Genomic DNA, 20084 nt, shown 5'->3' with positions numbered 1-20084 from the left:
TCGTATCTTGTTTGGTGTGAACACAACATTAGAGGACTGAAGCTATGTGACGCCTTCCAACATGTGAAGCCAACGTAAAGACACAATTAGATGCGAGTTCCCGCTGAGCGGCGTGATGCATATTTATGAACATACCCAAAGCATAGTTTAGTTTTTAGTTTTAATTGTCAACATGCACAAATTGTTTCATTTAGGTTATTGCCTGTCATATCTCAGCTGGTGAACAATATGAAGTACAAATTTAACATTGCAGACAAAACTTACAGACAAAAACATCACAGTTTGCTGTACTTTAAATCAAGTCAACAGATAAACAGGACTTATCATGGACAGGCTAATGCATTAACAGCAATTCCACTGGTGTCTACAGACGCCAGCATAAATTTCACTTCACTAGTTGTGTCAGAGGTTTTAATGATAAGTTTAAGGCTCTCATTTGAGGCGTTATCTCCAGAGACAGCAGGTGCTCTGATTTTAAAGATATCCACCGCCCCTGTCTAATTTGGACACTGGATGGACAATCCAGCAGAAAGTATTACGTTTTTGACATCTATGTTGTGTTTAATTTTTGCGACCAGCGAAGCAGTGTCCCCTTGGTCTGCAGTACAGGGAATGCATCAGCTGCTGCCCGGAGACCTGCAACCTGGAGCGAACATGCATCGACAGCAAGCTGGCCTGCCTGGATGGATGCTACTGTCCTGATGGTGAGTTTCTATTTTAGTGTCTATTCCCCCTGAAAGACTTCCTGCAGATACAACTTACTTACAGTTTCTGTCGTGTCTTTCAACCTTAACATAAACCCCCTTTTCATGACTTTTCTTCTGCATCCTTCAATTAACATCTTAGCTTCTATTGTAAAAAAGGCATGACAGAAAAATCCTGTATCTTCAATTGTATCTGTATTCTGGATGATGTGAAACAATAATCCTCTGTGTGTTTCCCATCTGTCTGTCTCTGCTGTTGTCTCTCCTTAGGTCTGATCTACGAGGACGGAAGCTGTGTGACGCCTTCTGACTGTCCCTGCGAGTACCACGGCATGTTTTATCCATCTGGTCAGATGCTGCAGGAGGAATGCAACAACTGGTGAGCAGTGTTTAACAACTGTAGGCGAGGAAAACCAGCTCCATGCCTTTTACAGTATTCAAATAACATATCTGTTTTCCCTAATAACGGTCTTTCACTCCCTCTGGATCTTGCATGAACCCTAGATGGACACACATAAGACTGTGTTCCATTACATGTCACTGTCATGTATAAAAACAACCGCAGGATATTGTTCTTTGGACTCCATGCAGTCCTTTTAATCTTCTCAGATCTGACCACCTGGACTCGGTGTGTCCAGTTTCTATCAGTGATCCCGCTGATTAGCTCAGCCTTTCATGTCCTCCACCTGTGGACATCTCTGCTTTCTGTTTCAGCACATGCGTGGGTGGAGTGTGGAACTGCACTGACTACAGCTGCCCAGGTTTGTGCCCTCTCTCTGTGGCAGGTTACATTTTTACTCTAACTGTAGTGCAGGTCACAGTGAATGAAACACTGTGATGGAGGGTGGTTATTTTATCACAAACCAAAGATGCTCTCAACAAGTCGTCAAGACATAGGATGCCTCCTAGTTAGGGAGCGAGGCAAGGAATCAGAAGGGAACAAGAAAGGAAGAGCCTTTATAGCAAAGGTCAAGCAAAGGAAATGTCGAGAAGAAAGTCTCTAAGGGTTCCTAGTTATGTAAGAAGGCAAGGAAGGAGGAGGCTTTATAGATACGAAGGAAAAAAGAAGCAAGAATAATAAATAATAAAGGGAAATGAAAGAGATAGTTTCCTATTAAAGGAACCAGGAGGCAAAAGAGCTCCTTTAATATGGTGCAAAGACACAGGGTGCATAGGGAGGAAGGCAATGAAGGATGAGCTCAGGCAAGGAATGCCAAGGCATCCTTGTTCAAGAGGAAGAAAGAAGAAGGATTTTTACTGGAGGTTTCTTGTCAAGGTGTAAGATTAAAGGAAGCTTCCTAGGAAAACAAAGCATTCAAGATAGGGGCCAAGTGAAGGAACGAGAGGGCATTTTAGTTAGGGAGCAAGAATGGAGGATGCTCCCTAGTTATCGACGAAAGAATGAGGAAGTGTTTTATTTAGAGAGAATGAAAAGACCAAGCTTCTTAATTAGGCGGCATTCACACCCAACGCGGTGTTCATTTCAATGTGGGGCTGCAACGCCTGTCTACTCAGGTGTATCTTTAGCTGGCTGGGCAAGTAAACAAAAAGAAGGTAGCTTTCTGGGTAGGGAGCGAAGAAGGAAGCCATGCAGGAGATGGGCAGCAAGGACTCAAGTAAACTCATAACTTTCAAAGTAAGAAACAATGAAGAGAACTTCAGACTTCCATACTTCATACATTAACCGATGTTTAAGATGTAGACCTTCAGACTTAGACCCAGGAAATCAAAATAGTTATAGGAGCTTTCATTGGTTGCTGTTGAAGTGTTGACTGAACAGCGTGTCTGCCATGTAACTACAGACTGCGGTTGAAAGTTTTCCTTGGCTGAATTAACTCTATCTCTCTGCAGGCGAGTGCTCGGTGACTGGAGATATGTATTTCCAATCCTTTGACGGGCGGATCTACACCTTCCCTGCAACATGTCAGTACGTCCTTGCCAAAAGTCACAACTCAGGGAAGTTCACAGTCACCATGCAGAACGCCCCCTGTGGAGCCGTGAGTGACATTTAATGTACTCTTGTTTAGCGTCTTGTTTAGTTCTTTTTCTGCTTTTCAAACAAACATCTTGGAAAAAACTCTTGCACAACTCTTCCACTTTAACCTCTGCAATCTGCCTCTGCAAGTGTTCTGCTGTCTCGGCTTACAGGTTTATGCAATTTGTCTGTCATGTAGATCATATGATAATTTAAGTGCTCAATAATCCCTGCTGAGTCCAGGTCAGTTTTGTTCAAGAGCCACGCTGCGACTCAGAGAAATGAATGCTTCAAGGAAACGTCACCGATCAAACCTGGGGAGATAATGAACATGAAAAGCAACAAAAGACTGAGAGCTTCTTCTCCCCTCCCTTGTCTCCAAGCCTTCAATTTCCCAGCAGCCTTTGAGCAGCTCAGCAAACAGGAGGCGATGGAGGGGAGGAGGCGAGATATAAGATGTCCCACTCATCAGAGCAGAGGCCCGAGACCTCTAACAGCCAACTGAACAGGATTACCTTATCTGGCCTGACTGACAGAGCTGTGGACGGCTTTGTAGTGAGGAGGGAGGTGAAGAGAGGCACTGGATGGGGTGGGGGACTTGGACAGAGAGAAGGTTATGCGAAAACAGGAGGCGAATGATGGGAAGAGTAAAAGGAGGAGGGCGGGGGGGTGCTAAAACCTTTCGGCTGTGGGGCTCTGCCACTTATGAAAGAGACGATTCATAGAGGCAGATCGCTTACTGTCAGCGACGTGCAGGCTTCCTTACTTTAAAAATATCAGAGCAGCAGAGCAACTGATGCAAACTGATGTATTTAAGTACAGTTTAGAAGTTCTCGTGAGTTCCTTGAGTGTCAACATTTACCAGGTTTTAAATTCAAAATGCACAATGTGGTCACATAATATGATGCACAACCTTTTTTGGCCTTCTTGTCCTGATAGAAGTTGGCCGAATGATGGCAGTCTGTCAGTGGTTAGTCTGAAACTTCTTGACAGCTGCTGGCCGGATTGTGAACAGTTTTGGTATGTGTTAACTTTTTGTAAAACTCTGTCCAGGGTGAAGATTTTCAGAAACTCTGCATTCAGTGTAGACAGGGAAAACTGAGTTTTTGTCCTGTAACATCAGAGTGAGCGCCAGCATCTCCTTTGTGAAGCGCTACAGCTGAGATGGCATTTTGTTTAGTGGCGGGTGTGACCAAAATAGTTCTGGTTCTTACATTGCTAACAGGACTTTTTACATGTTTACACATAAACGTTAAGCTACTCTTCCTCTATAAGGGGAAATAGATGCGTCAGAAAGTGCCACAGACATCAGTGCTCCAGGTAGCCTTCTGGTAATAGCTTATCAGGCTGCGGATTGGCCAACATCTCCTTCTTCTTCGTCTTCTTTGCTTGGCTTTATGGTTATGGTACCCCATAGTGAAATACCTTACTCATGTTATCAGAGAACTGGGGTTATCTTTGTAACCTAAAGTTATATCACTGCCTGTGGGTTTGGAATGTACTTGGCAGTGCTTCATGAGATGATGCAGCAGGTAGCTTTCGTCACCGTTAATTCTCTGGTGTATCTGTTCCTTAAAAATCAAATTTTTCCACATCCCTAATAATAATAGAGAACTGCCAAATCACATTTTGCATTGTGTTGTAATGCACATTGCAGCCTCTAGAGGTTGCTAGTGGGGTTTTCACTTTTTATCAGGTCGAATACAAGACTTTAATTTTATTTTTTAAATTCTAGGCATTTAAATATGTTTCTATCACCACAACAATTAAAAGCACTTTTACAGTTCTTTCTTTCCTCCTCATGTTCTCCTCACTCTCACCGTTATCTCCCTCTAATTGTGTGTCCTGTTGTGCATTTGAATTATTGCTGCTCTTTGGGGTAAAGCCAGCATGCTTTATCGAGCCATCTTGTCTCAACTGCAGAATTTGGACGGGGCCTGCATCCAATCAGTTAACTTGGTTATTGACGAGGATCCAAGAACGGAGATTACACTGAGCCACGTTGGCGAGGTCTTCATGGCCGGACAGTACCGCATCTCCCTGCCCTATTCTGACGGTAACTTCCTCACCTTTTATCACCTTCCAACATTGTTCACACTCAGCGCCAGACTTCTTTCAGCACTCTGCACATCATGGCAGAGACGGATTGAATGACAGCTGAGCTATTGAACAGAAATGTTCCCAATACTTTACTGGGTTAGCTCCTGCATTGTGTTGTGCAAAATGCCTTCCCTCTGAGTATTACGCTCTTTTCACACCACTGTTTTCATGAGTGCTGCATTCTGCTGATGGAGTTAACAGCCTTTTGTGTGTTTTGTGATGAACTGTGTGAGAATGATCTGATATTTTTGTACCTTAAGGAGTAAAAACAACACTTACAACACTTTGTTCTGTTACAATTAGGTACTGACAAAGTACTTTGTACTGCTGACTCCATTTGATTGTCCTTCTTGTCATACAATCAATCAACCGGCCTTTCTTTATGAAGAACCTTTTATGTACAACTGAATAACAAAGTGCGAACAATGAAATACAGATGCAAAGAAAAACAAGAAGTTTAATCTTTAAGTACAAACCTTAACAGAGACAAAACTAGTGCTTGATTAATTGATTAGTCAATTATTCGACTGATTTCTCAGTAGAATATTCACTCTTCCGATAGTAAATATTTTAAGCATTTATCAACATTCTGAGGGTTTCTTTGTTATATCTCACAGTGTATCACACAAACAAATGGAAAAAAAAGATATTTGAAGACATCACTTTGGGTTCTGGGAAATTTTTATAGGACTGGATAAATAAGATTTTAATTATATTACACAAATTGTGTGAGAGTTTGTTTACAGATGTTTTTTTAAAACATTTTGTATTTATGAACATTTTCTATGTTTAACAACAAAAGAAATAGAAAAAAGAAAAGCAGTACATAAGGAAAAAATACAAATGAGGTCATGGGATGTTTACAAAGACACAACAGATTAAGTTAAGTTAAAGTAAGGATTTCATATCTCTCTCACTGGCAAAATAAATACACCATTTTCTCCATGGTTTTTATCCCAAGTCTTTCTGAAGTCATATAGAGTAGGTCATCTGTTTTAGTAGATGTAATTGTTTAACAGTATTAATTAAAAGGCTAGCAGTGGGGCAGTTTTTCTGGAGCCAGTATTTTGTGATAGCCTTTTTACCTGCCGCCAGCAGGATCTTTAGTAGATATGTATCATCTTTACTTTGTCCATCAGGGATGTCTAAGAAAAAGGGATGTGAATGTTTTACTAAAACTAAAACCCAAAGTTTTGTAATGATTGTTGCTACTTCCTCCCAGAAAGTCTGGATAGAAGGACAAGACCAGAAAATATGGGCATGGTCAACCATGATTCCTTCACATTCCCTCCAGCAGCACAGCCGGGTGCCGGTTTGTTTAGACTTCTGTTTGAGCGTGATGAAAAAGCTAATCAGGTTTTTCCAGCAGAAGTCTCCCCAGGTCTGGAAGTGTAGATGTTCGCCTTTTTTGGATTCTTTGTTCAGTGTGGAGGCATGAAAGAATAAAGTATCACAAATTCATTGTAACATGTAGTTAGTAATTGATAAACACATGGTCATTTTGCAGGTTAAGTATTCTTTAACACAAAGTTAAAAAGCATCACTAATGAGTGTGCCCAATAGTGAAATTAAACCCCTGGAGGTCAGCTTAAGGTGCCTATGTGGAGTTATTGACCACTATAAGTGCCATGGAGTAATGTTTCATGAGCAGTTCCCCATTTTGTTTGTATCATGTGCTCGGGCATGAGTACGCAGGTGATGAAATACACAGTCGTAGTACTGTTGGCAGTGCGCCCAGAGACGTAGCAATGCCTGAGCAAAAAACAAGGAAGAAGATTGGAATAAGGATGTAAACAATGCAAATTTAGAAAAAAATTAGAAAAAATATTTTAAAAAAGTGTCTTAAGGACTAGTGAATGCACAATACTTTGTTAACTCAATCAGGATAAATTGTAGGTATGTAGCAGCTCTTTTGAAATGTGTTATTTCATTTGAAAGCATATAGAAGTACTTTATGGTAAATGTTTCTCTTTTGATCTTAAGTTGTTTTTATATATTTGTATAAGAGATGTTTGTTTTGTAAAATAGTGGAATCCTATCCTATAATCCCATGTGGGCTTGCCAGATGTTTGGTACGACACAGAAATAAGAACTAAACTAAAACTATTTAAACTTTACTCCATCTACCACCAGTTGAAAGCCTTAATTTCCTCCTCTCACATCTCCGCAGACCTCTTCCACATCCAGGAGCTGTCGTCCATGTTCCTCCAGGTGAAGACGGCGTTCGGCCTGCGCCTGCAGTACAGCTGGAAGGAGTTTCGCCTCTACCTGCAGGCTGAGGAGCTGTGGAAGGACGACACGGTGGGCCTGTGCGGCACCTTCAACGGCAACATTCAAGATGACTTCCTGTAAGTGTGCGCCGGCCGACCCTTGACCCCTCCCGCGCCCTCCGTTAACCCCCCCTCTGATGATAAAAAGAGAGAGCATACTCCTGTTTCAGAGGCAGAGAGGGAGGTGATGGTGAAGTGCTCTCTCTCTCACACTCTCCCCTCTGTAATGCACACTGGCTCTGCGGCTCGGCATCAAAAGCCTCGCTCTCTGATCAGCTCTTTTAGGCGGGCCAGATGAGTGCCCAACTGGACACGCCACTTCAACAAGGAATTTACTGTTAGTGGAATAGGGGCTCCACTGTACCGTATCGTAATGGCCGACCATAAAGGCCGGATGTTGTCTAACAGCTGTAAATGGATATACATCACAGTAGGTGACTGAAGTGGTCGTATGCTGCTCGAAAGAAAACTGGGACTCACTTTGCCTCGAGCTCTGAAGAAAAGACTCTGCAGTCAAAATGATGACTTGCAGAATCTGTGTGTTTTTTTTTTTTAATTTTGTTTAACAAACCTTAAAGCGACAGTGGTTGCTGTTCCTCCCAGTATCTTTTTCACTGTATGAAAAACATGTTTTTATCTTCATGTTGTCGTTAATGTACCTGTGCTCTGGTTATCCCGCAGATCTCCATCAGGTATGATAGAAAGCACTCCTCAGCTGTTTGGAAATGCCTGGAGAGTCTCGTCAGCATGTTCGACCAGCCTGAGCACGCCTCAGCTCGACCCCTGTGACACACACCAGCAGGCCGGTTAGTTTCTCTTCTGCCTTCAGCTTTTTCTGTTTCTAAATATTTACTGTGTTAATATCAGGTGAAAAATGTAAAAGCCTGTCAAACTGGGCTGTATAATATAGGATAGGCAAAGTCTGTTTACACTCACCGGCCACTTTATTAGGTACCCCTCTTCAGGTGCTCCTGAACACATGGTAGACATGGAGAAGATGACCTGCTGAAGTTCAAACTGAGCATCAGAATGGAGTAGAAAGGTGATTTAAGTGACTTTGAACGTAGCATGGTTGTTGGTGCCAGACGGGCTGGTCTGAGTATTTCACAAACTGCTGATCTACTGGGATTTTCACACACAACCATCTCTAGGGTTTACAGAGGATGGTCCCAAAAAGAGGAAACATCCAGTGAGCAGCAGTTCTCTGGATGAAAATGCCTTGTTGATGCCAGAGGTCAGAGGAGAATGGCCAGACTGGTTCAAGATGATAGAAAGGCAACAGTAACTCAAATAAGCACTGGTTCCAACCAAGGTCTGCAGAAGACCATCTCTGAAGCAACAACACGTCCAACCTTGAAGCAGCAGAAGACCACACCAGGTGCCACTCCTGTCAGCTAACAACAGGAAACTGAGGCTACAGTTCACACAGGCTCACCAAAACTGGACAATAGGAGATTGGAAAAACGTTGCCTGGTCTGATGAGTCTGGATTTCTGCCACATTCAGATGGTAGGGTCAGACTTTGGTGTGAACAACATGAAAGCATGGATCCATCCTGCTTTGTATCAACGGTTCAGGCTGCTGCTGGTGGTGTAATGGTGTGGGGGATATTTTCTTAGTACCAACTGAGCATGGTTTAAACACCACAGCCTACCTGAGTATTGTTGCTGACTGTGTCCATCCCTTTATGACCACAGTGTACCCATCTTCTGATGGCTACTTCCAGCAGGATAACGCACCATGTCACAAAGCTCAAATCATCTCAAACTGCTTTCTTGAACATGACAATGAGTTCACTGTACTCCAATGGCCTCCACAGTCACCAGATCTCAGTCCAATAGAGCACCTTTGGGATGTGGTGGAACGGGAGATTCTCATCATGGATGTGCAGCCGACAAATCTGCAGCAACTGTGTGATGTCATCATGTCAATATGGACCAGAATCTCTGAGGAATGTTTCCAGCAGCTTGTTGAATCTATGACACCAAGAATTAAGGCAGTTCTGAAGACAAAAGGGGTCCAACCTGGTACTAGTAAGGTGTATCTAATAAAGTGGCCTGTGAGTGTAATGTGATGGTTGTAAATGTCACATTACTTCACTAGATTCCTGGCAGCTTTTACTGTGAGGCAGCTGCAGACACATGAATTGATATGGATGTGTGTGATATTGAAGTCATTCCAAAATAAATCTCGTAAATATAGATTTATACACTTTTTGTTTGTATATTTTTATGCTTTTTCAAATAATTTGCCATTTTTCAACGTGTTTCATGTGTGTGACGTGGTGTCGACCTGCTCAGTGACCTATGCCTCAGAGATGTGTGACATACTGAACCAGGATCTGTTCTCTGCCTGCCACGAGTACCTCAGTCCGACAACCTTCCATCAGCAGTGCCGCTCAGACACCTGTAAGTGCGGGACGCCTTGCCTCTGCTCTGCACTGGCCCACTATGCTCGCCACTGCCGCAGATTCTCCATCATCGTTGACTTTCGATCGCAGATACCTGACTGTGGTGAGTATTGAGCATATTCACATACTAACTATACTGACACATTGTGTATACAGTTCATAAGACTGACAATGTAAAAAATGTGAGCGTGTATAGTTAGAGGTGACCTCACCAGATCTCTGTGGCCAACTGCTAGTCTCTGCTGCAGGCTCGGCTATAAGGCTCAGTTCACGTCTTGTTTCCACTGCCCCAAAGACGTCACTCATTGCAGGTTTAAATGTGACAGAACTGTACATCTACAGGATGTTATGTTACAAGCCAACGTACATATAATCACACTGAGCAGCAGATATGAGGTAATATGGGAATCTGAAACTTCCTGTTAACTCTGTCTCTTTATGTAGCGGTCACCTGTCCTGCCACCATGCAGTACGGCACCTGCGTCTCGTCCTGCCAGCGCCGTTGCTCCGCCCTCTCTGTCCCGCAGCACTGTGGGGAGGAGTGTGAGGAGGGCTGCGTCTGCCCTCAGGAGACCTTCTACAACCATCGAACACACACCTGTGTGCACAGGTACAGCTGGAGGACACAGTGGGGCCCTCTGAAAAACAAAAATACATCTTCTTTTACTTTAGTGCACAAAATAGCAACACAAGAACAGAAATGTAATGCTTTATTTATTTGTTTATTTTACTGTATGTTGAGTTTTTAGTGTGCAGTTCAGGAGTGACCAGGTGTCCTTGTTGTGCAGGTCCATGTCCACCTGTTGCGGTGCCCGTTAAACAGCTAACTGGCTGGAGTCACTCCACCAAACAAATCCTCTCAAAGTGATATTTGTATCTGCTCTGAAGTTTAGGTCAGCTTTTAAGTGGAAAGCCTTGTATCTTTCTCGCAGACGTTACAGAGCCAGAGGACCTCAGTAATTGTGCTCTCCCTTTCAGCCCACTCTGCCCTAGAAGACATGCAGCTTAATTCCTCTTAAATGTCCCAGGTTTTTACATCCTAGTGCAGCGCTGTGCCTTACTTACCATGTGATAGAGTTACATCAAGGAATTCACCGTGAAACCCCCCTTTCATTCCCGCTCGGGCTGGGGACGACACAGATATCTGATAACCAGTGAGAAAGAATTTGTAGTACAGAGGCTGATGTGTGGCGCTGGCCTATATGTTACAAGGCTTTCAGTCTCCGCTCATTTTTTCCTGTTTTTTTTAATAACAATTTTGTCTAAACAGATTAAGGTTTTTTTTGAAGGAGGTTTGTTGTGGATTTGACACCTCTGAGCACTGACTTCACCTCCTAAATCCTGCTTATCTGCCCCCTATCCACTTACCTGTAATACTCTGTTTAAGGTAACACAAAGCCCTCTTTAACATGACTCTTTACACAATAATGAACTAACTGAGCACGGTCTGGTTTACACCACTAAAGCCTGATGTGTTATTTTGGATTCAGGAGGTTTCTAAAGAGTTTTGGACATCAAATTACAGGCCTATTGATCTTACTGAAATTCAAAATACTCAAACAAAACTCGTAATCGCACTTGTTTCATCTTGTGTGTTTGTGCTTTGTTTTGTTTACTGTTGTGTTTTTTCAGGAGTGAGTGTCCCTGCAGCTTCCTTGGAGCAGATTACGAACCAGGAGATGTGATCATGACTTCAGCAGGTGTTCAGTAAGATCCTCTCCTCCGTCTCTGTCTTCCTACATCTTAACCCTCAAATCTTAAAGGACAATTTTAGCTTTTTATATTGTTCTCAAATAACGATAATTAATGATGATGATTGAACTGAATGATCACTGACTTCTGGTCATTTAATTAGGAAACACAAACAGGTAGAGACAGCAGAGAAAACAACTGGAGGCTGTAGTTCAGTTAGTTAAAGGAATACTTTAACCTCAAATAAAATCATAAATATATCAATAACTCACCCTGTGTTACACTGAATTTGTGAAAAATGACTTTGTTTTCCTCGCATGCTGCCGATGAGTGAAGAATCCAAAAATAGAAAAAAAATTCCCAATGAAATGAATTCATAGGCGACCATGTTTAACAACATGTTCACATAGACAGTGTTGCCGCTTTGCTGCAGAGCTGCCTGCTACTATGAGGAATGTATTTCTACAATTAAAAGCCAGCACTCGAATAATTTATGGAGCTGTGCAAACCGCTGCATTTACAACAACATGGTCATGCAAACATTTCACAAAAAAAAGCCTTGTGTTAACAGATGTAGGGATTGTGTCCATAGAAATGTTGTCGGAGGGCTTTTATTTTGAAACGGAAACAGGAGGTATGTTCATGTCTGTGACAGATATTGAAATGTATTGAAAGGTGGTATGATGGTAATATGATTATCAAAACACCATTTTCACTGTTTATTTTTGCTAAAAAAATCTCACACATCACACAGAAAACAATATGCAAGACTTTGAATCTTTAGATACTCCATAGTTGAGTAGCAACCAAGGTGCGTATGAGCAACACTGCTCACTTGGGCAGTGTGGCTGCTCTTATTTGTGAACATGGGTGCCAAAAAACAAGAGATTCTGCGACACACACGCTGCTCATGCAGGCAGCGTGGCTGATTTTGGTGGAACTGGGGTACTTCATTATACTGCATGAGCTGTGTGAAAGTTTGTAAACGGATGTTTTGATACAGTTTTGATGTTTCTTAAACGCGGTTGCCTATGACTTCAATTTATCAAGAAAATTTTCAGTTTTTAGATTCTTTGTTCACCAGAGGCATGTGAGAAAAACACAGTTGTGCTAGTAATGGTGCAAAAGTTAAATCACATGAGTGGATCTAGAGGGAAAGAATAATGAAAAAGAGTGTGGATGTTTCCAGATGTGATTAAAAGAGATGAAACACCAACTAAATAAGTGACTGAACACAAAAACAAGAAAGCAGAAATTGCAATCACACTGGAATTATCCCCAAGTGATCCCTGTATTTAATTTCATGTTAATGTATGAACCTCCAGTGTGGTTTCTGTATTTACCTTCATCGTGTTTCATCATCATCATCATCACCCTGTCTTCTCTTTGTTTCCTTGCAGATTGTGTCTGAACGGTAAACTGGTGTCTCAAACAACACACAGTGGTGAGTCACTTTAATAAACTATTTCTGAAGCTGCTAACAGATGCAGATGCTTTGTTTGACCGGTCACATTAATGTGTTTTATTCTGTTACGATTATCAAATCTGTGCTTGTACATCTTCATCTTTGTGACCCTCCCTCTCGTAGTCTTAGTCCATGGCTCGGCACAATCATGCAGTGAAAAATAAACTTGGAAATATTATACTAATCATTAAATTTAGCCAAAATTAATTCAAAGTAGCAACACAAAACATGGGTGGACACGGATTAAAGAAGATGATAGAGTGTGGTAGAAACTGGAGCTGCTGGATCTTGTTTTTGTCGTCTTTATTGTAGCCCCTCACCAGCCTGTGATTTCTCTCCTCTCACAGACATGTTGTGTCCAGCTGGTCAGCTCTACCAGAACTGCTCAGAGGGGGACGATGGCCTCATGTCGGGAGGGGGTGTGGCCTGCGAGCGCACCTGTGAATCCTACCTGCTGAACCTCACCTGCTCGACACACGAGCCCTGCGTGGCTGGATGTACCTGCCCTCCTGGGTGAGTGAAGTTATTTTGTCCGCCTCTTGTAGCACACTGTAGTTTTCCTGCTCAGCTGTTTGCTATGACAGTGTGTTACATGTATGAAAATGAATGAGACTGATTCTGGTAAAGAGCGTGACCTTTTCTGGATAAATAAAGGTTAAGAATTGACTGCGTGGGTTTGGTGAAATCTAAAGCTCTGAGTGTGCCAGGCTGACTGTGTCATTAAAGCCGGGGTGAGCAGGGGGTCGGGCTGCAGACTGGTTAAAGACTCTCTAAAAATGTCACACGAGCCAGGAATAATCCTTCAATCCTCCTCTTCCTCCTCCTCCTCCTCCTCCTCCTGCTACCTCTGCAGGAGGATGGCAAGGATCAAAACATCCCGGTAACTGGTGATAATGTTACCTGTGTAGGAGGCTGAATCTTAATCTGGGCATCGATTCTTATTGTTGGTCATGTTGGGGTGTTTGTAGGATTTTACAGCTGTTTCTCTTGTATTTAGAAGAGAATTTAAGATAGAAAGATCTTTACTGTTGATGAAAATCTGTGTAGCAGCTCTCCAGTCGTGTGCAGCATAGTAGTAGACAGTGTCCAGGGTGGGAAGGCTCTTATGTGATGGCTTTCTTTTGTTGTGTCAAGGCCATGACACACCAAGCCAACGTTTGGCTGTCGGTCAAAGTTGGGTGGTTTGTGAGCTTCTGCTGCCGTCATCGGTGCGGTGTGGCCCACAGCATTGCCCCCTGTTGACCTCCATTGTCCTACGTTGCTCCACATTGACTTTTTGTTTTGGCTGATTCAACATGTTGAATTCGTGTCGGCACAGCGGAGTCTGTCTGTGAATGAAAATCACTCTGGCTGGCAATTCAAACAGAGGAGAAACAGAAGTGAGAAAGGTAAACAAAGAGCTAAAGTCAAGAGGGAGTGAAACCAAAACAAACTTGTTTTTTAAAATGTGCTATATAAATTTAATATTTTTATTATCATTATTATTATAAGGATGGATTATTTTTCTTTAGCCACTGAACTCTTTAGCAGGAATGGGTTTTTTTAATGAGGCGATACAATTGACCGCCGTCTGCTGGTGTGGAGAGTAACTTCCTCCCACACAGGTGAAGAACATGCTGGTTGACCGTCAGCTATAATCTTTGCATTGTGTTCATGTGCAACTTTTTTGGTTGAGACACGGCAACACGACAGGGTGTGTTCTTTGCCGCTAGTAGTCTGAAGTTGATTTGGTGTGCCTGGGCCTTAAATATCCTTCAGAGGTGGTAGTGTGGTGCCAGTAGCCCTTTTTACACAGAGATCATGCCATCAGGCCGCCACATAGTCCCTTGTTTACGCAGCCGTTAAACAGAATCAAACAACAGCCGTCTCACTCATCCCATCCATGGTTCCATCCTGCTGGTTTTCCTATTTATACAAACGTTGATCCGTAGTTACTACCTCTGCTGCCAGCTTAAAGGTGAGACAACTCTGTCCCCTTTTCCGCAATCGTACCTTTTATACAGAACAGTGATGTGGAATAATGGCGCAATATTAACGCCTAGAACAGGCAGTGTGAACGAGGCTAGTGACCCACTGAGCCGCCTTCACCACCAGTTGTAGATTCTGCTGGTCGTCCCTACTGCAGCTGTTGTACCACACTGTGCAGCAGTAGCTGAGGAGGCTCTACATGGTGGCCTGGTGAAAGTTAACCAGCAGCTCCTGTGGGAGATGATTCTGTTCTAACTTTTCAAGGAGGTATAGTCTCTGCTGGGTCGCCTTCACCTGCTGAGAGATGATTACAGACCATGTGAGCTCTGAGACAATATAGACTCAAGAATTTGAAGCTCTCCACCCTCTCTACCTATTCTCCTTGAATGCAGAAGGTAGGAAGCTCACTGGCTTGATCTTCTGAAGTCTGTTATCATCTCCTTGTTTTTTTTTTAGTGTTGAGGTCCAGGTCTTTATGGAAGCACCACTCAGTTAGATGTTGAACGTCTTCCCTGACAGCTTTTTTACTATTGGTGTCTATTAACAGTCTTACAATGTGGTGTCGTCTGCAGTTTTGACGGTGGTGTTGGAGGAGTGTAAAGAAGGAGTAGAGGAGGCAGCTGAGGACACACCCTGCAGTGCGCCTGTGTTCAGGATCAGAGTTGAGGAGGTGTGACCTGCAATCTTGACTTTTTGTGGTCAGTTTGATTGATTATTAAATAATCATGGAGAAGAATCTTTTAAGGCAAGATGCAATACCAAGTTTGTCTGGTTCATTCATCAGATCTCCTTTAAGGCAAACAGATCAAACTAAAAGTGATTAAACTATTAGTTTTTAAAAGTACCGAAAGCTCACCTGAATCAACCGAAATTGTTCAGGTTTGTCATAAACTATGTTTTAAAGATTTCTGAGCCTCTGTTGAGATTTAAAGAAATCAATTGATGAGTTTTTCACAATGACAAAAACTCACCTAATTCTCAATGCCTAGTCAAACAGCAGTATTTTATATTTTGTAGTAATGTTCTTTACCAGCCAGCAGCCATGTTTTGTGATGAGCCTTAGATCACCAACAGGACACAAAAAGTCCTCAGAACCAGCCGATGAGGTGGACAGACATCATGGTGTAGATTACAGCCATCTGATCTCTGTAATCCCTTCTGGCTGTCGGCCTGGATGGAGGGTTAAGTGGTTTCATTCTGTGACATCAACCAAGAGTCATCCTGATTACAATATGCACAGGCAGTAGGTTAGCAAAATACATCCTAGATCCTAGATTATGACGTTTCTGCACAGATTATATAGCTCACTGACGGTAGCTCTAAACCTCGAGACAACAGAGGCCTTATGTTCTGCAGCACACGGTCTCTAATACACACTTATCATATTGTTTCTCTTTCATCTAAATGTAGAAGTTACAGAGGAAGGAGAACAAAACAAACATTAAACTGAGTAATATCAAGTGGTTAGAATTTAATACATAAAATTAAAAACTAAAAGATATGAATTTAAATAAAAACACAGCTAAACATACATTTATACACACAGTGTGTGTATTAGAAACAAATGTTGTCAGATCATATTAGCTTGAGATTCCATAAAATAATCAGTGATCCCCTTTAAAGGTTTGTTTGCTAATATCGGTGACTGACAGAAGAGCAACTTTAATTCTAACACTTAAATACATTACCACCTGACACAACTAAATCTAAGATGTTTATACTTTCTGAGGCTGTTTAAGTTTTTTTAACACAAGAAATGTCTATTATTTTCCTGAATGAACGAGATAATAACCTGGGCAATTCATAGAAATAGAGCAAAATTAATTTCTTGTGTATTTTTTTATTCTGTAAATCTTTTTATCTGGAATTTGTCCATAAATATAGAATTATTATTATTATTATTATTATTATTATTATTATATCTATTAATACATTACTCCTCCATATTTAATTGATTTTAACTTTAACAACCAATTATTTAATATATAACATAAAATAGAAAGAAGTAAGATTACCCAAGAAGAAGAGTTCCCAAATCGACATATTTAACCTTAAGCCACTAGGTCAGGGATGGGTTTAATCATATTTTGTAGCTACAGTGAAAAACTGTGAGGTTTAACAAAAATCTCCTGAAGTGAAACATAACTTTTAACACCACACACCTCACTGCCTTAATGTATTTTAAAATAACAAAAAAAAAAAAGAAACAGTTACATTTTGATTTTTGGCCAACTGAGCAACATACAAAATAAATATGAAGATGAATGTGTATTTTAAATAGTCAAATAAATTCCACAGAAGTAAAACATGTGCACTTTCATTAACCTTCAGTCCCGGTCTATAAATATCATCAGAGCAGAGTTTCGTCAAACAGCATTAAACACAGTGGCACAGGAAAAGGTGAGACACCCAGTCTGCATATTGATTCTGCGTCAGACTGACCTCACCGAGGTGATTCATTCATTCCTCCTCGCCACTTTAAGCCAGATGACCTTTATGGTGACGAGAATCTTGCCGGTCATGGTCATGCCAGTCATGGTACAAGTGTTTAATAACTCCCTGGAACCTGATAGTTTGTGAGCTAATTTTACGGTAAATATGGAGACAAAGAGATCTCATTCAGCTCCCTGATGACAGCTGTATTAATAAGAGCAGTGACAGTTAGACAGGTTAGAGGTTCAGTCACGAGTCTGATCTTTAGAAACTTATTTGTCACAGTTTGGAGAAGAATAACAGGTTGTTATTACAGCTGCAAAATCTGGCTCAGACTGAACAAATCAGGCTCAAAATAAACAGCATTTTATAAAGTTGATTACTGATGTATTGTTCTATTATCTAGTATCTTATCTATTATTTTATGTAGAGATTTATCTTTTCAGCAGTTGCTGACTTAATTCTCTTGGCTCTATGCAAAACCATAGTTTTCATACAGTGGCGCTGAGGTCATGAAGTTGAAGCAACAGCTCAGTTTCCCAATCTGTGCACTCAGTTTAGCAATATGTCAGCTTGGTTTAACAATCTCTTCTCACCATTTATTACTGTTTACACATCTTTCTGCATCAATGTTTATTTCTACCATATGACCGCTTAAGTGTTTTATTCTTCCTTCAACATAAAACCTTTGCAAAGCCTATTTTTAAAATGTTTTAACTCCTGGTTGCAACCACTGCATCAACCAGAGGAATTGCGTGACACCAGAGGCAGAAATGTGCATTGCATTACCTGCATCCCCTTGTGTGTGTGCACGTACAAACAAAACGAGAACCACTCTTACAAACATTGTGCTGGTGGTGGTCAAAACTCCTGAAGCTACAGATAAAGGTTCTGTATGCAACATTCAGAACATTAATATAGCAGCAAACCTCTCATTGCAATGTAAAGATATTGTGGAATAATGGCATCCTGAGCAGAGAATGAAGTCACGCTACCTCTATGTGTGTTGTAATCTGAGTTTCTCTGTAATTTGTTGTGATAAACCGGTCAGACTGTATGTGCATGATAAGCCCCGTTTCCACCGAGCAGTAAGGTACAGTTCAGTTCAGGACACATTTTTTTTCTGTTTCCACTGTGAAAAGTTGTGGATGGTACCTAGCCATGACAACTTCGATCATTCCTTAGTTTTTATATGACATACACTTTTAGTAATGAGCGGATCTTCAAGCGTTTATATATATGTATTAATTCCGCCCGGATTACATGAACTGCATATATTCTAATCCTCACTCTGAGACAAAAAAAGTGTCACAAAACGCTGCTCCTGTGGGTTCTGGCAACACTAAACCCCTGAGCTTGCCCGAAAAGGACTAAATGCACAAAGCTGCTATTTTTGAATATCCCATTGAGTGTGCAGCCTCGTTCTGTGGACGATAAACGAGACGCAGTCTTCCATCTGTGTCACTGATAATGAGGAAATACAGTGATTGCTGGACGGTGCAGTGAGTGACAACAACCCCGCCCACAATTTAAGAGGACTGTTTGTGGTGGAAACTCTAGGGTCTAGGTAGCATGTCTGAAGGGCTACTTTTGGTTCCAAAGGTACCATACTGAAAGTGTTTGGTGCAAACGGGGCTTTAGTGCATGATACTGGTACAGCAGTTTCACGGAAGTATAGCACACACCCTCTGGTTCCCCTGTAGTTAACACAGTTAGCTGTGTCAGCACCATTGCCTTTGTTAAGCTTTGTTTATGGAGTTAGCACTATTAGCTGTTGGATGCCAGCTTAGCCACCTCACAAACTGCGTCCAGACAACTCAAACACTCTGAATTTTGCAAAGAGCTGTTTTAAAAAAATTGTAGTGCAAGACAGTGTCAATATGGGCAGATTTAGACGTGAATAAAGCTGTATTTATCCTGTAAGGAACATAACAAGATTACTGCACCTTGTTTTTTGGGGGGATGATGGTGTCCAGAGACCGAAATATGGTCACTAAATATAAAGCCAAGACCTCAGTCTCATATTTAAATATTCCTCCCTGACTTAAATCTTTTTGTTACCAATCAGTCTCATGTTTTCAACTTGCTCCCTCTGGTTCTCTTTTCTAAACGGGACAGCAGATGATGAGCAGGTGTTCCCTCTGTCATATTAATACTACACTTAGATGATTATCACCAGGAAGAAAAAAAAAAATCCAAACTCAAAGTCAACTGCGAGGTATTCATCTGCAGCAGGACTTAAAAACCTCTAATGGGAAATAATTAGCTGAGGTGCTGACAGAAGAATCCATTGTGTTTTCATTCACAATGGCACACTTTGTTTATGATCAAAATGTAGACCATTCATTCCTTCTTCATTCTGTGACAATTAGTCCAGCTGAACTCATATGAACCTGAACCTTCAGCTGCAGCACAGGACCACGCAGCATACCACAATCTGGTTTTGGTTACAGTACATACATACGTACATACAACCGTAAAAAAAAAAAAAAACACTGCCTGTAGACGAACCTAGAGAGGCATGACTGTGTTTTAAACGGAGTGTTACAGTACTAACTAAGACAAGAAATAACCTTGGACCTCTCAGTGAAGATGCAGTTTGGGGGATGATGGAGACATGACTTGTGTATCCGCTCCATGATTTGGATCTACTCCATAGTTTAATGGGTTTTTCCTTTAGTAGCCGACTTTGCAGCAAATAAAAATGATGTATGAATGAGTCTTGTATAATTAAACCCGTGATCTTCGGTGGGTGCGCAGAGCCTGGCACATCACCAGATGCATCACAGACTTGCAGTCAACCCATTGTGCCGTCTGGCTCGCCTGTCGCCGCTCTATGCGACTACATCTTCCACGGCCACTTCTACATCGTCTGATGGAATTGAACTCAAAATGAGGGCTGTGTTTTTGTGGATTTATTCATAATGTGCACGTAGGTCAGGAGAATGAATGATTGTAGAATCTTTGATCGGAGTAATTGATACGGCAGCTTGGCGGGCGGATAAAGGAAGCTGTTAACACCGTTTTATCTGGGGTGTAACTCTACTCAGATGAACCTGAGGTTTGTG

At 41.7% G+C, this 20084-nt stretch overlaps 1 protein-coding gene across 1 annotated transcript in view; it reads left to right on the top strand.

Annotated features, from left to right (window-relative positions):
• Positions 1-20084, top strand: part of otog (otogelin) — a 62354-nt gene that overhangs the window by 8637 nt on the left and 33633 nt on the right. Inside the window, exons 9-20 of the mRNA XM_049593985.1 lie at positions 579-704; positions 975-1083; positions 1419-1465; positions 2556-2701; positions 4603-4735; positions 6950-7127; positions 7731-7855; positions 9349-9561; positions 9903-10068; positions 11091-11165; positions 12551-12594; positions 12963-13128. Of these exons, the coding sequence (XP_049449942.1) occupies positions 579-704; positions 975-1083; positions 1419-1465; positions 2556-2701; positions 4603-4735; positions 6950-7127; positions 7731-7855; positions 9349-9561; positions 9903-10068; positions 11091-11165; positions 12551-12594; positions 12963-13128 (1528 nt within the window). The remainder of the gene's footprint in view (positions 1-578; positions 705-974; positions 1084-1418; positions 1466-2555; positions 2702-4602; positions 4736-6949; positions 7128-7730; positions 7856-9348; positions 9562-9902; positions 10069-11090; positions 11166-12550; positions 12595-12962; positions 13129-20084) is intronic.

The sequence above is a fragment of the Epinephelus fuscoguttatus genome, linkage group LG2, assembly GCF_011397635.1.
Source record: "Epinephelus fuscoguttatus linkage group LG2, E.fuscoguttatus.final_Chr_v1".
Taxonomy (NCBI): Eukaryota; Metazoa; Chordata; class Actinopteri; order Perciformes; family Serranidae; genus Epinephelus; species Epinephelus fuscoguttatus.
This window is presented reverse-complemented; position numbering and strand designations above follow the sequence as displayed.